Source organism: Plodia interpunctella, chromosome 5, assembly GCF_027563975.2.
Source record: "Plodia interpunctella isolate USDA-ARS_2022_Savannah chromosome 5, ilPloInte3.2, whole genome shotgun sequence".
NCBI lineage: Eukaryota > Metazoa > Arthropoda > Insecta > Lepidoptera > Pyralidae > Plodia > Plodia interpunctella.
In genome coordinates, this window is record NC_071298.1 from 11,025,534 (window position 1) to 11,044,962 (window position 19,429).

Genomic DNA, 19,429 nt, shown 5'->3' on the forward strand with positions numbered 1-19,429 from the left:
AATAAACATGGCAACATTAGCGGCCTTGAGTGAGGTGGTCAAAGAAAAATAAAAAAATAATTAGGAAAAGAAATGGCAGTTACTAGAGAGAAAGAAAATTGTTCAAGAAAAATTAATGGAAATATACCTGCGTTATCCCTCAATAGTGATAATATGTCGACATCCACCGATAGCGACGATGTAGCGGATCCAACTTATGAAATTAGGAACATTCAAAGTATTATAAACGTGACTCGTGAAAACATTGACGCTCTAAATGCTAAATTCGCTGGTTTCCAGCACCCCCCTTCCTTATATTTATCTGAATATCAGGAGTTAACATCCAAATTGCATAATTTAGAGCTTAGGGAGCGGACTCTGCGTGAATTATTGCAAGAGGAATCGCCGGATAGGAGTGAAGAGTGTTCCTTGGTAGATGATTCGAAGAAGTATGATACTCTTACGCGGCAGCCGAGGGTGTTCTTGCGGGCTCACCTTCCTAACCAGCAGCGCACGAGCGTGCAGGTTAAGGAAGGGGTCACGTTACGTGATGCGCTGTCGAAGGCGCTCAAATTGAGGAATTTAACGTGTGAAATGTGTGAAGTGGTGCGGACCGGGTATAATCAAGTGATTCCGTGGGATGTGGACATTACGTTAATCGACGCTATAGAGGTTAGTTGACTTTCATTCAATATTTCATGTTAGCAACCTGTTACATGTAAGTTTGGTCATGTAAATAGAAGAGGTACAAATTTTACAATTCCGGGTTCTATTAACTTCTGTTTTATGCAAAAGTTATTAGAAAACATGAAAATTAAGCAGATTCGGAATGAAAGGAATGCATTGGTAATTTACATTTTTATTTGACTTGGTCATATTCAAAGCGATCAATGTTGCTTTATATAAAACAAGATGTTGCCTGTTGCTTCGCTCCCTGTGGGAATTTTGATATAAAATATAGCCTATAACAATTTTGGATAATATACCTTTCTAATGGTGAAAAAAAGAATTATAATTGGTTTGGTAGTTTTGGAGATTACCTGATTCAAACATACAAACTCACAAATGCTTACCTCTTTATAATGTGAATATAAATTGAATAAGAAGTTGTGACACATAAATACATTTATATATTCAAAAGATTTATTGATACTAGATTACCATAACATTTAAAATAAAATAATTAAAAATGTAACTTCATGATTTTAAATACATTGTGAGATGATTCCTCATGGATCGGGCTGATTGTAGTCATACATAAACAAATATATTCCAATTTCTCTAGGTATTCCAGAAAATCTAACAACCTTAAAATTTCAGTATAACAGAGCTATTAATGAAAGAATTTTTTTTTTTTACTGCAATATTTTGCCAGTTTAAATGTAAATTACTGCATCTTAGGCTGGAGTTTTAACACTTCTAGCCTTTAATATATATTTTTAAATACTACTCAAGATACAGGCAGAGACCCAGAGACTCAAGAATGCTTGCCTTCAGGCAACCCTCATGTTTGACTGCTGCCCACCATGCTATAAAAAATGCTATTAGTCTAGTATAAATCCTGACTGGGAGTGGTTTGGAAATATCTTGTTATTGACTTATATGCGAATTCCCTCTCTCATCATGTCTAAGCTTTTCCCGGTTTCTTCCTCAGCCACAGAGTGTCGGAACCAAACACCATTTTCCTATTTCTTTTTAATTTTTTTTTTATTTCTTCTCCACTTTGCATAATATTTGTTGTTAATAATGCTTCTTACGTTTGAATGTATAGGACTAATATTTGATTTATATTCATCAAAATTAAATAAGTGCATTGAAGATTACATGTTAGGACTCGTAATAAAAAATACTTTTACTCAGACCAGATTAGTATAGGCCAGTGACAATATACTAGTGACACAGTGTTGTACATACATTACAACCTCCAGGAATAAATTGTAACAGAAAACTGTGTCAAAATCTGTTGCACGGTTTAAAAGAAGAAAGCTTAGAAATATACAGACGCAGCAGGCAAAATTATGTTATCTCCTCATACTGCAATCTTGTTAGGACGATAACATGAATACACTCAACAGGTGACGGTACGGACACTGGACAAGCTACCGATCATGTCCCACATATCGCACCAATTCACGCGCAAGACGTTCTTCACGCTCGCGTTCTGCGAGTGCTGTCGCCGGCTGCTCTTCAACGGGTTTTACTGCTCGCAGTGTAACTTCAAGTTCCATCAGCGGTGTGCGGATAAAGTACCTAGTATTTGTCATCAGGTGAGAATTAAAATAAAATAGCTGTTTAATCAACTACCTAATACAATTACACACACCCAATTTGGATTGTCAAAAAAAAAAAATCCAATATTGTCAGTATGTTAGTAATTTTATATTTAATAATTTATCATTCATTATTAAAATAGTATCATTCATTCATCATAGGTAGTAGTCGCCTCTTTGGCGTAGGCCTCCCCCAAGGCTCTCCAATATGTTCACCGTCTAGTCTTGTGCACCCAGTGAATTATTGTGTCATATTTCTCTTTTTTATGTTGGCAAAAATTTAATTGCCAGGCTGAATGGATGAGTTTTCACTTTGATTGTGAGGAACTTAACAATAATATATAGTAATTTGAATATTTGTAAATGGAGGCGCCTCTTTGTCTAGGTTAAGTTAGGGTTTCTCTAAGTTGGTTAGACCAAGATTTTAACTTTTTTTTTCTCTAGAACATTTTGCTTTTGTATGAGACTTGAGAAGTGAAAGAAATATTTTCGAGTCATTCAATATTTATTCCAAACTCATCAAAATCGGCGGTGAAAGCATAATAGACAGACGCACTTTCATATTTACAATCATAATAAATGATAGTAATGTGGAGACCTTTGCCCAGACGTGGGGGGACACGTCAACAAAAGGTTAAAAAAATGTTAGTATGCAAGTATGTGCAATTTAATTTATTATTTAATCAATTAGTTAACAATAATACCCAGGTGCGAATGACGGACACGTACTATGCGGCGCTGCTGGCACAGAACCCTGAAACGCAGGCCGGCATCCTCCACTTCCCGCCGCACTTCGGCTACCACCACATGATCAACAGGGGCAATCAGGACAAGTAAGTTGAACCCTATCATATGTGGCGTGACATCTAGTCACACGTCTTTTTATGTTTTTGAACAATGTTCTGTTCAAAGATGGGGTTTCGCCCCACTTTTGGGAAGTAACTGGACAAATATGTACTGGGCGTATAGCTATCTTTGTGTAAAAATATTATATCGACAGTTGAAATACTATTGGTTCAAGCGACATTTTTGCTATTTGAGTTATATAAAATGATGAAGAGTATGTTTACCAATTTTCAGCTTTAAATTGCAAATTTATATTAAGTTCCATACAATCTTTCACCCATTTTTAAAAGAGGTTGAGAGTTAATTTGCCATACGCACTGTCAATTTGATCGCGGACAGGATAAACATCTTTCAGTGTACTCTGTGTGAATTTACACGGTTGCAGTTAGGGTAATAATTTATAGTGCAAATAATTGAATAATATGTAATAATTGCTTTTTCTGTTACATTGGGTTTAAACCGGTAAAAAAATAATACATTTGCATAATAAATAAATAAATAAAATTTTCAGAAAAATCTGATTATTGTTATAAATATATAATTTGAGTATTCATAAACATGTTGTAAAATCAAAATACAAATTTTCAAGTCACTAACTCCGTGTAGAACTTTCATGTAAAAGTTTTTAACCCCTTTCACCCCCTTCGGGGTGGAATTATATATATATATATATATATATATATATATATATATATATATATATATATATATATATATATATATATATATATATATATATATATATATATATATATATATGTATAATTAACCAAACAAAAAAAAAACTTTTAATAAAAGATCGAGCTGACGATACTCTTATGTTTCAGTATACCTTTTGAACATGTACTTTATTGTGTATTTACATTGTTATATAACTGATAAAAAATTATACATAAATTTATATTTAAAAAATGGTAAGCCCTTCTGGCATAATAGGGACCAACACCGTACAGGTATCGTATGAATATATAGACAAAAGGGAGGAGTGAACCTATAAGTACATGGTTGGAACTCAAACGCCGATATGATAAGATTAAGAAGCACATTGAGTGACATTTAATAATTCTTCTTTTTTTTTTCATATTTATTTACTCGTTTAAATAGAGAATGAGATAGTATCACTTAAAACCACTGTACATATCAGCTTCCACAACTATAACACTGCACTGACAAGTCATTCAAAAAAGACCTCACCTATTAATCATATAATTTTTTCTCTCATTTGTTATTGAAATAAAAGAGAGAGAGAGAGAGAAAATAAAGACACTTGTAGAAAATTCACAATGTGCCCAACTGCATATTTGTTCAGTTTGTACACTGGTACAGTCGACTGCACATCAGGTGTCTTACATAAAACTTTTATCGCATTAGTATTATTGAATATATTCACCGCTGCTGTACAAGCAGAGACTCAATGACACCATTTAAAGTGTTACAGTTTATTCCTATCATAAAAAAAGTTGAAGCATTAAGCAAGTACCTATGTTTTGTCTCTATGTCAGTATCAAATCTTGTGACAAAACTGCTTTAGCATAAAGTAGTTTTAAGTTTTGTATGAAAACAAGAACTAAACTAAATGTTTCATATTTCCAATACTGTAATGTAACTTATGAAAAAGATGAAAAACAGTGTTCGAAGCACTGTTCCGATACCGCTAAAATCTGTCTGAAGCGGTGGTGGTTAAGACGCCCACCTGGTGATTGAAAGGTCCCAGGTTCGAATCCTACTCCTGCCACATGAGTTTGTATACCAATATAGTAGTTTGACTCATGTATAGTAGTTTTCATTTTCCACCACTTTCTTCCGGTGAAGGAAAACATCGTGAGGAAACCTGCACACTGGATGATTATTATCTTGTGTGTGGAGAAGGCAATGGCAAACCACAACATTAATAATGCCAAGAAAGTTGTTGTGTGTGTTTCATTCCACGTAATAACCACGACCCTCAGCCATGAGGAATACGACTATGTAGAAGAAAAATCTGTCTATGTGCTGTCGACTGTGCTCTCTCGGACGAATAAACCTGACCAAAGGTACCTCAAGAGGATCAGTCAGGTATATTTGCCCTTGACTATATATATTACAAAAGCGGTATTTTTTTTATTTTTCACAATAATTTGTTGTCCTCCAGGCAACAGCACCCAAGATCTCTAAACCAGCAAGACCGGTCGAATTCGGCTCCGAACGTTTGCATTAACATGGTCCAAAGGCCAATGACGCTGGCCGAGCACCAGAGGAAATATAATAACCAGGTAAATATAAAATTCAATATTTAAAAATATAAAATGCACGTTCCTTTGTGGGCCCGTTAAATCTGTGGTTAGTGTTAAAAACCCGTTAAGTCTACCCTTCTTGGGAATTATATTGGATGGTAGTCTTGAACTATACCATAAAAACTTAGGTTTTAACTTTTATTTTATTTATTCATTCAAATTTTGTCATTTTTAATAATGATATAAATTCGTCCTCCTAATTTTTAATATATGTATAAGACTTATATTTGTTAATTTACGTCCTTGGAGAAGAGGCTGCGGTGAAGTTTGTTGCGCCGCTTCTTCTTCACCTGCGCTTTGGAAGCCGGCATTAGACTTAGTTTAAGTAATTTTTTTGACGTCAACAAGTGATGTACGTCATCCTAAAGAATCGAATAAAGTATTTTGAATTTGAGCTTTTACCTATTTCAAAAGAAATGTAACATTACACCACAAGAGTACACGACATATTCACCCGTAACAGAACACGAACTCGCCCCAATCATCGAACCACCTGAGCAGCGGCGGCGCGGGCGCGGACGCGGGCCAGCTCAGCCACAGCACGCAGACGTCGCCGACGGGGTCGCTGCGTCCGCGCCGCGCGCGCGCGCGCTCCGCCGACGAGTCCTGGAAGAATGCGCTCTCGCCCCGCGAGAGCTACGACGACTGGGTCATACACGCGGACGAGATCCTCATCGGCGCCAGGATTGGTGAGTTTCTATACGATATATACACAATCACAAGGTTCACACAGATCGAGCTAGCCCCAAAGTAAGTTCGAGACTTGTGTCATGGGATACTAACTCAACGATACTATATTTTATAACAAATACATATGTAGATAAACATCCAAGACCCGGGCCAAGTATAAAAAGATCATTTTCCATCGTGACCCGACCGGGGAACGTACCCGAGACATCTCGGTTCAGAGGCAAGCACTTAACCTCTGCGCCACCGAGGTCGACAAGTATTAATACTTACGCATTAAATTATTGTTACCATTTTTACTGCTGCAGGTCAATTTTTATCATTGATTGATCAAAACTGTGTCAAATAATATGTGCTTCGTGTAGTGAGCTTGCTTCTCTTTATCATCATCGCCAATTTCTGTTAAAATTCTCCACTGTGGCAACTAAAAATGTATCTTCCAATTTCGAACCGCTTAGATTCTGCGACCGGTCGCCGTCCTGGCGTCAAATCTTTTTTGAGATCGCCGATGTTGTCTATCAGCTGGCACAATTTCGGTGTAAAAAAAATAAACCATTAAAATTCTGAATATTCGACTGTGATGACGACTGTTTACGACCAGCCGCCTGCGTGGCAATAAACCCTCTTTGCGAATGTAATCGTTGCCTATTAGCTGCCAAGGCTATTTGTCTCGAGTGATCCTATTATTGGGCGGAGCCACATATCACAATAATCGCGACTTTTTGGTAAATTTCTAACTGTGCTAGAAGCCCAGGGCCCGCATATAAAATAGTATTTATTTCAATTTCAAATAGATTTTTTTTTTCTAAAATTTTGATAAAATGTTAAATAACTGTATTGTGCTACAGGATCCGGCAGTTTCGGAACAGTGTACAAGGCCCATTGGCACGGACCTGTCGCAGTCAAAACCCTCAACGTCAAAACGCCGACGCCTGCGCAGTTGCAGGCTTTCAAGAATGAGGTAAACTGCAGCTATTTATATCTCTTTCTCTCATCCTCGCGTGTTTCATTCTTGGCTATGACACATGTAGTCCGAAGTCTGAAGAAATCTTTAGGCCATAAATTAGGCAATGCGTGTGATATCCCTGGTGTTGTAGGCTGCGGTGATCACTTACCATCCATAGCATGGTGGGCCGCATACCTGTTCGCTTGCATAACGTAAACAACGGCTGTGAGTTTCGGTCCGAAACGTACAACAGTAAAACTTATTTCGCCTCTCGTCGATCGCCCCCGAACATGTGAATCTTGATCGAAAATATTGACTGTGAGTTACTACCAAAACCTCGTATGCCCACCACGCTAACATTGAATTACTCAATCCAGGTGGCAGTATTACGCAAGACGCGGCATTGCAACATCCTCCTGTTCATGGGCTGCGTCTCCAAACCTTCGCTGGCCATAGTCACTCAGTGGTGCGAAGGCTCCTCACTATACCAGCACCTTCATGTGTTGGAGACTCCGTTCCCGATGCTATATCTCATTGACGTGGCCAGACAAACGGCTCAAGGAATGGATTATCTACACGCGAAGAATATTATTCACAGGTAAGATATATAAATATGTTATTGCTGTAATCATAGTAAAGAACTGTATGCCACAGCCATTTGAAATCGTCCCTAATAAAAATACAGTGAAAGGTTTCAATCAACTGGAAAGTCTTTTTTTATTTAGAAGTACAGGCACAGATCATAAATGTTATACAACTATTACCTTGTATACAGTATAGATGGCGCTAGTGATTATACTAAGTACTAAGGCTACATATTATTTTGTTATTGTACATTTAACAGTCCCACCGGGCTAATTTATCATAAATGATTATTGACATCTGTTATAATGAATGGAAGGTGACAAGTAGACCGAGTAACATTCATTGAGGATTTCTAAACCTCTATTTTTGTATGTCTAAATCTTCATAGTTGTACTTCCTCATGGCTGAGGGTTGTGGTCATTACGTGGAATGAAACACACACAACAACTTTCTTGGCACTATTAATGGTGTGGTTTGCTATTACCCTTCTCCATTTCATAAACAATTTAATAATTAACCAGTGTGCAGGTTTCCTCACGATGTTTTCCTTCATCGGAAGCAAATGGTGTTAGATGAAAACTACTATATATGAGTCAGATTGGTATACAAACATCCACATGCGTGTATCTCAATTATTACACCACGATTTTAATTTATTTTAGCGTTAATATTTCGTATTAATATTCGCAGGGACCTGAAGTCGAACAATATATTCTTGCGGGACGACTGGTCGGTGAAGATCGGCGATTTCGGCCTCGCGACCGCCAAGGTTCGGTGGTCAGGTAACGATTATTTATACAATAATTTATTTGTAATTGTATCGGTGGCGTCGACATGCTAAGAAAAATGTTTAATAATAGGGCATATTACGCAAACATTGCCAATGGAGAGGCAAAACGCGCCAATTTTCAATATTGTTGCAGATTTACCACCAAAAATACCTTCTACGCAATCGTGGTGCGAGTTTAAAGGAAAAAGGAAGGATTTAGTGGATTATCCTGAAAATAATAACACTATTTTAGTTTATGTTCTGCATTATTTGGTCGACTGTGGTCATAAACTCAACGTATATATTCACAATGTATCGTATCAGAAACGAATTCACTGGGAGGCGTGCAGTGGCAGCAGCCGACGGGGTCGATCCTGTGGATGGCGCCGGAGGTGATCCGCATGGAGGAGCCGCTGCCGTACACCTTCCGCTCCGACGTGTACGCGTACGGCATCGTCCTCTACGAGCTCATGGCCGCGGAGCTGCCTTACGCGCATCTCAACAACAAGGACCAGGTATACTCTGATATATTAGCGCTAGGTTTTGTCGCTAAATTTATTTTTTATTTTATTGACCGAACGAGGTCAAGTAAACTTGGGGCAAAATACATTTTTTGTATGTATGTTTATCGAACAGTTGGACTGATTTTGATGAAATTTAAAATGTATGTAGAGTCTGTCAATAGATTTTTTTTAAGTTCGTGAACGTCGGGCATCAAAATCGGTTCAGTTGTTTTTGAAATATTCACAAGTTTGAAATAATTTATTGTGTACGCGAGGTTTAAATTCGCGGCTAACAACTAGTTTTATATATATCATAGGAAGACCATCAAAACAACAAAAAAACATCACAGTAGGAAGCAGACATAGTTATACTGGTGCCCTAATAGACTTTTAGAGGCTTTACTTTGTGTCTCCTTTGCACGAAACTGTACATCACGACCAATTCTACAATCAATATATCTTAACTATACATCCCATTATGACCTTTACTCCTATAGCCATAACGTATAATATCCCCCGCAGATCCTATGGTCGGTGGGCCGCGGTCTCCTGCGTCCGGACGCCCGTCGTCTCCGGGCGGACGCGCCGCAAGCGCTCAAGAGATTGTTCGAGGACTGCATCAAGTTCGTTCGCGAACAACGACCCTTGTTTAGACAAATATTGGCTTCGCTCGAGTGTATGCTGAGGGCGATGCCGAAGATCACTAGAAGCGCTTCGGAGCCTAATATGAACAGGTTTGTATATCTCACATAAGCTACACATTAACAACATTGACGTTTAAATTAAAAAAAAAGTTTGTTCATATACCAAATTCTTTAATCAATTATTATTGTCAAACGTCAAAAAATTACTTATTGTAAGTTTGCCGCCGACTTCCAAAGCGCAGGTGACGAAGAAGCGGCGCGACAAACTTCACCACGGCCTTTTCTACAAAGACGTCAAAGTTGTTTGACTTTAATTATGATTAAATTGGAAACAATTAACGAGAATACATTGGCGATTTGAATAAAATCTTATATTGGTGTTACGAGTAGCAACGACCTGCTAAAGTACATTCAATAATGCTTGATTTGAAGAGAAAATAAGCTAAAAACTATCAGTTAACATTTTAAAATGGTGTTCCACCTTTGAGCAAAGGCTGCGGCTTTCAAAAACAGTCTGTTTACTCTCGTTTCGTTACATTTAGTGGACTTAATTCACCTGGGTTAGTTTACCTAGGTTAATTAAGTATACTATATGGTAGACTGAATTCACATCTTAAAAAATATTTATTGTCCAAAATTGGCAATGTATTGATTTTTATCCACAATTTTCACAGGCAACTTCACGCATCCGACGACTACCTGAGCTACAGCTGCGCGTCTCCGAAGACGCCAGTCAATTTCCAGTTTAATACTGACACTAGTTTCCCTGCTTTTTATGGGTAAGTATCCTATGATCACGAGCTCCGATATTTTATCTGAGGATGATCTCTAAAGACATAACACTAAGTATACTTGGGTTCCGCAATGGTACAGGTAATTTAACGGGTCGCCGCCTACATAGGGTACAACCAGTTAACCCTCACCCCAAAAGAACTGAAATTGTCCCAGAATGGGTTCTGTTCTGTTCCCACCAAGGCAATTATGTAATAATAATCATATGTTTCTTATCCTGTGATTTTTATTCATTTGTTTGCAGTATGTAGTTGAAAATATATTTTAAGTGTGCAGTAACGTGCGTGCGAAGCCGGGACGCTTGTAATATATACATACTGTAGAATGGTCGGTCAATCTGGATATACATATATATAAATATATATAGATATAGAACTGTACCTATTTTAGATGATTGTGATGGAGTAAACTTATCGAATAATACGCCATACGATATGATAATTGTCCTCTAATATAGTAGATTCTGTTGCAGCATCCCGGTGCCCACACAGCGCCACCCCTAGTTCCCGCCGGGGCTCCCGCACAGTCCCTACTGCGGCCCCGTCCGCTATCTGCTAAACCTGCCGACCATCTCAGAAGAAACGCTAACAGAAGACACCGCTCCATTGTGAAAAGTTTACAAATAGTGAACTGTGCTGAAAACTTTTTTTTTAATACAGTACTTATAGTGTGGTGCAATATGTGAAATCTCAAGAGTATAAAGTGAGAGATGTGAACCTTTATGGCCTATTGCAACATTTTCTGATAATGTTGTTATCTGACAGATAAACTATCCTGATTGACCAGTTAGGAATATCCAATACTTGTGAAAGACATTTTTTGATTGTTAAATGCTACATGTTTAATTGAAAGTTTGAAATTTAGGTTAGCCGATTACCATGCCAAGTGGAGTCGAAAAGGTACGAAAGCGGACCCTGGGCTCCGACGCTCAATCGCTGAGGAAGAAACCGGGAAACGCTTATATGAGAGTTTAATTAAAATTTTACAAATTCAATAAGTTTGTTAAAAGCTAAGACAATATAGCTCCTGCAGCTTGTTGTTAGCAGAATATCATAAAGAATCGAGACAAGACACGCCACCAGTGGCTTTAAAGGCGAATATACAGGAATTAAACAAATGTTAAAAGTAATTAACATAGTGCTCTTACAAAAATAATTGTTATTTGGAAATTCATGCTAGCAATACAAGTTTTAGGTTTAAGGTTCAGGTAAATGCCGAATTCAGTTTAGTATTGATTTTTCGAATGTGTGTGAGAACTTTGCGCCTTTTCACATGAGCCGGACAAAAAATAAAACAGGTTTTTGACAATGGCAAAGATAATATTTTTGCCTACTAAAAATTTATGACTTTCTCCTGGCAACCCTTTACTTTATGGACTTGTACACTGAAGGTTCAGTAAAATTCCCTTAGTATACATATTGAATACAGACTAGTAAATTAATTATAAGTATACTCGAATATTTTCCTAAAATTGACCCCAAATATAGTGTATGCTTTTTACTCTTTCTCGCAAATTCCACTGGACAGATTTTATGAAATTTGGTACAAAGGTAGAACATAACCTGGAATAACACAGGGTACTTTTTCTCCCGAAATTCCCACGAAGCCCCGGGGCGCAGTTAGTTTCCTATAAGAGTTTTATATATGATGTACAGAACTTTAAAAGGTGATATGAGTTGGCCGTGTGAAAGGGGGCTTAGGGTTTATGTCCTATAAATTATATCAAGTGACGATCTTGTCAATAATTAATTTAGTTTAATATATACATAGAGACGAATTGTAATATTGTAAATTAAGTTGCGTAAGTCTGAGATTGTGCTATAACCAACCAGTATTGGGCTAAAGTGCAATGCACTTTTTACTCTTTGAGGTTTAAAAGGGGGCTTCGGTAATGAAATTTAACAGCCATTTCCCAAACTTATTATTGGATAAAGCATATCTAGGAAACGAACTTCACTGTGGAACAAATATAGCTAAACTGTCTGTATAAATAATCTATCGGAGCTGAAATATTGGTAATAAATATTTTTTGTTGTAATGCATATTTTCCATGTCATATCTGCAGATTTTGAGTAGGTAAATAGAGAAACCATGCTAACCATTGGCTAACCTACACATATTATGCCCCTTGTGTGTGTATTTTTTTATTATTTCAAATATATTTCAAGTATTTACATTTTACTTTCCTGATTTTACATTAAAACATATGCGAAGCGCGCAAATCAAATTTTTGACGCTCTCACAGGGCTCTCTTTTTTTAAACATTTTTTTATAGTTATCCATGAATAATGTCATTAATTTTATTATACAGCTCTACCAGAAATCTCAGACAATTTATGTATATATCAGAAATATCAGACAGAATTAATGTGTTTGTAAATGTGTTGAAAGTATTATTTGTGTTATATACGAATTGTAATTTATTTGTAATTGTAAATAACTGATAGTAATTGTAATTATCTAGTTTAATATTAATAAGGATCTTGTGTATACAGTATAGTACATTTAACCCATAACTATTGACTTTAAGGACACAATAAATTATTGTTTCAATTTAGCATTGCTTTTATTTCCACCCAGCAAACGTAAAGGGGTTTCGGTGACGTTAGCGTTATTGTGAAAATTCTCAGCCCAAACTATTGTTGGATAGAGCATATCTAGAGAACGAACTTCACGTTCCATAGAACGAAATATAGTTACTGTCTATTCAATCAAAAAAGCTAATTGTCGACTAGATATTGCCCGGGGCTTCGCTTCCGTGAAAATTTGGAGATAAAACATATAAGCCAATAGGTCGAAAGTTTCGCATTTCACTCGTCAAGTTTCCGTGGTGTAGCCGTGATCACATCTGCCTAACACGCAGAAAGCCCCTGGTTCGATCCCGGGCGGAAACATTTTTTGATTCACTTTAATAATTTCTACAAATATAACGCGATCAATTTGACAAAAATAGTACATTTATAAGATGACATGTATTGATAATAGAATTAAAACCTCGATATCGGTATAACAAGGCCTTTATTTAATATCACGTTCGGTATACAAAACATGTTGCATTCAATTCATCACTGAACATTACTTAATTTAAAAAAATATGGGCAGTGTAAACCATTAAATATTTTTCAATAAAAATGCAATTTGAATCAACATCTACATTAAAACAACTGTTAAGACAAGTAACATATTTACATTATCAAAACAACAATGATTTTTTCTACTTTTAACAATATTGCCATTTTAAAAAGTATTTTTAAAACATTAAAGGTATCTAACCAACCGTCTTATTCATAGCAAATGATTTATTTTATATTTTGTCCTAATTTCCATATTTATTTGGAAAAAGAATGCGATAAAACATATCCGAAACAGGTTGATTAACTTTTATGAATAACATCGTAAATATTATGGAAAATTTGCTATTAAGAGGGATCAAGGAGACAAAAAATAATGAGGGCACTGTCTCCTATTGGCTGGCAACACTTTGTGTTTATTCAACCATTCCATTTGGTATAGCAATGGTGAAAAAGTTAGTTGTTCTTCACTTTCATGACAGACTGTGGGTCCTCTCCGCGATTAATGGCCAGTTTTGGCCTGTCTTTGTACAAATACAATTAAAATACTAAAAATAATCGATGTGCCCTTATGAAAGTTTACATATATAGTTCTTGGTACAAATTAAGTCCCTGGACGCGGCGCTACAGTCGCTGACAACAACTCGGCCGGTCTATTGTTGTTAGATTCTCATAATGCCACTGGACTTTTGTGGAATGACATTATAACCTTACTTTTGCATTTTAACAGAGTATAGCGGACAGGTTAAAGTTAACGTCAAAGTCGACCGGTGCAATTCACCATTGGGTGAGTTAAAGTTAGTACTTTGTGAACAGAGTCTCAAATTTGATTTTATTTTAATCGAGTAATTATAATACAGTGTAAAATCGAATTATAGGTAAAATTATCACGGACCAAGCTAATACCACAATAGTGAAATTTCCATAACTTTATTGTTTTTTTTCATGTGTACAGGTAAGTTTTTAGTTTTTGAATTGCCTTTATTAGCTTTTAATACACAAAAGCCTCAATTTCATTTAGTTAGTCTTAAGAAAGAAGTTTCGCCACCTGATGATTTTTATCATTTGGATCAGAAATTAATTATAAATTCGTGTCGCTAGCTTCATTGTGAAAATTAGACTTAGTCTGTCATTCTATCACATCTTGATTGGTGACACTAATGTCACATTTCAAAATAGTTGCGTGCATTTGGAAAAAGTGGAAATCTGATATTTTATACAAAAATTGTTATTTGGGAAGAAGGTTCAGAATAACTTTCACATAAAGAGAGCACACATTATTTCTGAGAACACTGAAATATCAACGCATACAGAGCAAAATATGCAATCACGTGTGTCCGAGCACTACGTTTGACTTGTATTTAATTTTGCACCTTCTGTCGATAGTCATAAAGTTCATATTTCAATGTTCGCTTAGAGTGCTCTGCGCGCATGCGTTTGATGTCTTGAGCGTCTAGTGCGAGTTGTCATTATACTATTGTATGTCTAAAGGCGGATTTACACCAAGCGAGCGATGTTCATTCTATTCACTGGCTGTCCAACGAACTGTCACATTATCTATTGGTGAAAATTGCATGAAATTCCTTGCAGTAGTTTTTTTGAATCGTTTCGATAGTTTTGGAGATTAACCGTCTCAAACATATAAACTCACAAAGTCACAAACGCTTACACCTTTATAATAATAGTATATAGACAAAAAAAGAAAAGTACATAGTGTACCTTTTCTCTTTATGGAAAACAAACTCGCACCACGCAACGTATTTTGATGCAATACTCTCTTGTTATTTGGAAAATTTATTCGCGGAGACCTCATGCGAATCCGAGTCGGGTAGCTAGTGTTGTAATGCGTCTTTTCAACTATCGGTAGGTAGACAGTGGTCATGTGTTAATGGTCATTGGCACAGGAGTAATTAATTCGAATCTTCGCTGTCAGCTTCTCCGTCGTTTTCAACAGGTTTGGCCTTCGCAGGCTTTACCTTCTTCTTCCTGACCTCGAACTTGGCCACGTGGATCTGCTTGCCGGCCACCTGTGAAAATAATCATTGTCTTCAGCACTTGTGACTGATAAGTTTATTATATCAATCTGAATTATCTATGATTACATATGCTTTCGGTGATGGAAAAAATCGCGAGGAAACCCAGGCTGCACACTGGTAGACTATATTATGCCGGCTCAGACACATGCCGACGCGAACGCGTGTGCATTGCGTGGTTAAATAAATAAATAAATATATATATATATATATATATATATATATACGGACAAATCACATAGATTGAGCCAGCCCCAAAGTAAGTTCGAGACTTATGTTATGGGATACTAACTCAACGATACTATATTTTATAACAAATACATATATAGATAAACATCCAAGACCCGGGCCAATCATAAAAAGATCATTTTCCATCATGACCCGACCGGGGATCGAACCCGGGACCTCTTAGTTCCGTGGCAAGCACTTTACCACTGCGCCACCGAGGTCGAGGTTAGTACGAGTGCTTTTATTTACCGCAATGAAAAACCAGCAATGTATACCAAATCCGTAAATAAAGTTTGGCAAACTGTTCGGCGACAGTAACTGGCATTAAATTGTGTGTGTGAGACTACTGCCACTAGATGGCGGTACTGAGTAAGTCATGTAAGATGCTTGAGACTTGAATCAATTAAATGTGACACCAGACATTTAGTGTTATCATGTGACACAAGTGGGACTCGAATCAGGGACATTTAGTATTACAGGCGTCTTAACCACTAGCCCACCACCACATTACGGTTGAAAAAGTAAGCCAAACGAAACCTGGCATAGGATTTTAAATTTTATTACATGAGAATAAGGACTATGTTACCTTGGCGCCTTTTGATAGCTCGATTGCTCGCTCCACCGCCCGGGGACCATCGAACTCAATGAACACCGTATCTGAAAATTGAAAAATAAAGGTACCTATCCCAACTAATATGCGAAAGTAAGTTTGTTTGTTACCTCTTCACGCATTGTTATGAAATTTGGTACACAGGTAGACCTGGAAAAACACATAGGGTACTTTTATCCCGAAATTCCCACGGGAGCGAAGCCCCGGGGCGCAGATAGTATCACATAAAACACACAAAAATAATACAAGAACATACACAAACAAGTATTCTTACAAAAAATATTTTTACTATATCATGTCCATGCTGAAACCGTTGAGGAGTTCCCTCGTAAGAGGCAGATTCTGGGTGGTCATGGTTCATGGTGAAAAATTTCAATTCTATAAGACTGTAGGTGAAATTTAAATCATATCGGTTTCGAGTTCGCAGAGAAACTAACGCGAGAGGAATTAGTCTATAAACCTACCCATACTCTTCTTTCCTTTGCTCGGTCTCCTGATATTCCTGATGCGTCCGTGTTCACTGAACGTGGTACTGATGCTCTGGTCGGACAACATGGCGTACGACCGCACTACCAGGGTAGTCTCAGAGGGAGGCAGCGGCCTCTTCACCAGTATACTGTTGCCGTTGACGACAGCGCCATCTTCGGAGAGAGCCTGGAGAGTGAAACATGTAATGAATATCATTCTTCTTCATAGTCGTATTCCTCATGGCTGAGGGTCTTGGTCATTAAGTGGAATTTTACACACGCAACAACTTTCTCGGCATTAGTAATGGAGTGGTTTGCCATTTGCCTTCTCTATTTCACACACAAGTTAATAATCAACCAGTGTGCAAGTTTCCTCACAATGGTTTCCTTCACCTGTGGTCGATGAAAAAAACTACACATGAGTCAGACTGGTATACAAACTCAGTAGGATTCGGACCTGGGACCTTTCGATCTACAGGCAGGCGTTTTAACCATTACACCACCACCACTTCTGAATATTATTAAAATATTGTTTTTAGGGTTCCGTAACAAACGGAACCCTTATAGGATCAAGGAACTGTAGAAATAACTAAAGATGGTTTTGAAGGAAGCGGCTTTCCATATTGTGGGTGGGGACTAAAAAAGAAAGTCAGAAGAACTCACTGCTGTTGCTGCAGCTTCAGTTTCGAAATGCACTGTGGTTGTGAACCCAGTGCACTCGCGTGGGTAAACTTCAGCAACCCTGGAAATGTATAAGATAATGGTAGAAATGGTAGAATTAGTAGATTTCCATTAGTTCTACTCTGTTCCTATGCTAGCTACAGGTGCTCAATGTAGGAAAGTGAGGGTAAAACAAAAAATCTTCTTTTAGAGTGTTGATTCAACTAAATTTGTCAGGTCAGGACCAATGAAGCAAAATCTTCTGTATGATGTTTGTATGAAACAATTATTTTGACACAGTGAAGCTAGTCATATTTTAACATAATGATTGAGGAACATTTAGATTACACTAGTGTTGTTCTGGGGCTTTGTCTGTGTTTATTCTATTTTCATATAACTTAAATATCTCCTATGTACATGACAGAGCCCACTTACAGTTTTATTTATTACACCATTGTTATAAGGGGCTAGATCCTTCTGGAAAGTGTTTTAAGTCTGCCCTTGCATCAGCAAGGGCAGACTTAAAATTAAATAAAGTAGATTAAAAGACAAACATTCAATTAACTAAGGAAAAGTCTTACCCAATTTTTTTAATAACACCATACTTCTCAAAACGTTCGGCTAGTACTTGCTTGTAACTGCAGATTAAAGACAGTGGTAAGTTTTCAACATCCACAGAAGATTTCATGTGGGAGACACCTCCCTTTTTTGCTTTGTTCCACTTCTTCCCCCATTTCACCTTCTCTTTAACTTCAGTATTCTCCACTTCAGCACTATTTACTTTATCTTTCTTTTGTTTTCGTTTATTTTTTTTCTTTTTGCCTTTGTCAGCAACTGTCATTTCATCAAGCAAGCTGGTCAGAGTGTGCGGATTATCTCCAATAGTAAGGTTCTCAAGATTCTCCGCAATAACCTCCGGTACGACTTCCTTTTTGCGAGTTTTAGCTGCTGGTTCATCAATTTCTCCATCAGTAGGCTTCGTTGGTTTCTCTTTACGCTTTTTCTTATTGACTTTCCTATTTTTGTTATCACTAGTTTCCTCATTGTTATTTTTTTCTGTCATTGCAGCTTTTATTTCAGATCTTTTCTGATTTGTAAAAATCTTGACCCTTTTCTTCTTGTCTAGTTTTTTATTTTCATTGCTCATTGAAGAGCCATCAGCATCACCATTAATAACAAAGTCCACTTTTTTTTCAGAACTTTCCATGGGATCTGTTTCCACAGTATTGTTATTTTCAGCAACTTTGTGTTTATCCATTTGTTGCTTTTTCAGTTTTTTAGGCTTTCTTTCATGAACATTGTCTGTTTTTGCTTCCTTAGCAGGTTTTGACTGATCTTTATGCTTTTTCTTACCTGTGCCCAAGGATTCTTCAGATTTAGTTTTCTTAGGAACAACATCTTCATTATCCTCAAGCATAAAACTTACAGACTTATTCCGTTTTTTCGGATTACTGTTATGGTACTGGTAGGAACTGTCCACAGTATCCTCAACAATAGAATTTTTCATAATAGACTTCACATGATTTTTGTCATTGTTTGAAGGACGTGGAGTCGATGTTGCTTTCGACTGATTAAGTGGAGAATTACTTAAGTTAGGCTCCAACATTGGTCCTTCAATGTTGATTCTTGATATGTCCAAAGGTTCATGCTTGCTTCTTTTCTTTTTCTTATTATGAGACGAATCCTGTCGTGGAGTCTCATTTTGAGATTTGATGTAACTGTTCTCTTTGTCAATTCCATCTCCACTCTCGTTAATAGCTACGTTAACGGTATCTGCCGCTGATTTATATAAAGAAATAAAGTCAAAAGTTTTGTTGTGTTTGACCTTCTCAGCGGGACTCCGCTTCAAATCAAAAGATTTTGACTTCATCTGAAACACTTGTTTATTCAACTTTTAGTTAAACGGAACAGAAAATAATCAAAACAATGGTTTAATGCATGGTTTTATCAAAAATATGCATTAGCATAGAGGTTATGTTTTTCAAGTCAACCAACAGCGAGGAAAAAAACGAAGCAAGCAGGCAGGCAGGCGCGGAAGTGTCAAACTAAACGTCAAATGTTAAATT

General features: G+C 37.0%; 2 protein-coding genes and 1 non-coding gene across 3 annotated transcripts; 2 read left to right on the forward strand and 1 right to left on the reverse strand.

Annotated features, from left to right (window-relative positions):
* Positions 1-10: 10 nt before the first annotated feature.
* Positions 11-12,851, forward strand: Raf (Raf oncogene). The gene is made up of 12 exons (XM_053745994.1): positions 11-651; positions 2,055-2,246; positions 2,958-3,082; positions 5,227-5,347; positions 5,832-6,057; positions 6,904-7,016; positions 7,379-7,599; positions 8,277-8,368; positions 8,680-8,870; positions 9,381-9,592; positions 10,177-10,281; positions 10,767-12,851. The coding sequence occupies exons 1-12, from the start codon at positions 73-75 to the stop codon at positions 10,795-10,797; spliced, it is 2,208 nt and encodes a 735-aa protein (XP_053601969.1). The 5' UTR covers positions 11-72; the 3' UTR covers positions 10,798-12,851.
* Positions 12,852-13,115: 264 nt separating this feature from the next.
* Positions 13,116-13,188, forward strand: TRNAV-AAC (transfer RNA valine (anticodon AAC)). Its single transcript has one exon. It is a non-coding gene; the product is annotated as a tRNA-Val (tRNA).
* Positions 13,189-13,295: 107 nt separating this feature from the next.
* Positions 13,296-19,409, reverse strand: LOC128670379 (uncharacterized). Its single transcript, XM_053746002.1, has 5 exons — positions 17,945-19,409; positions 17,367-17,445; positions 16,701-16,890; positions 16,213-16,283; positions 13,296-15,392 (listed from the first exon to the last, which is right to left on the reverse strand). Exons 1-5 carry the CDS (start codon positions 19,231-19,233, stop codon positions 15,276-15,278), a joined length of 1,746 nt encoding a protein of 581 aa, XP_053601977.1. The 5' UTR covers positions 19,234-19,409; the 3' UTR covers positions 13,296-15,275.
* Positions 19,410-19,429: the final 20 nt, after the last annotated feature.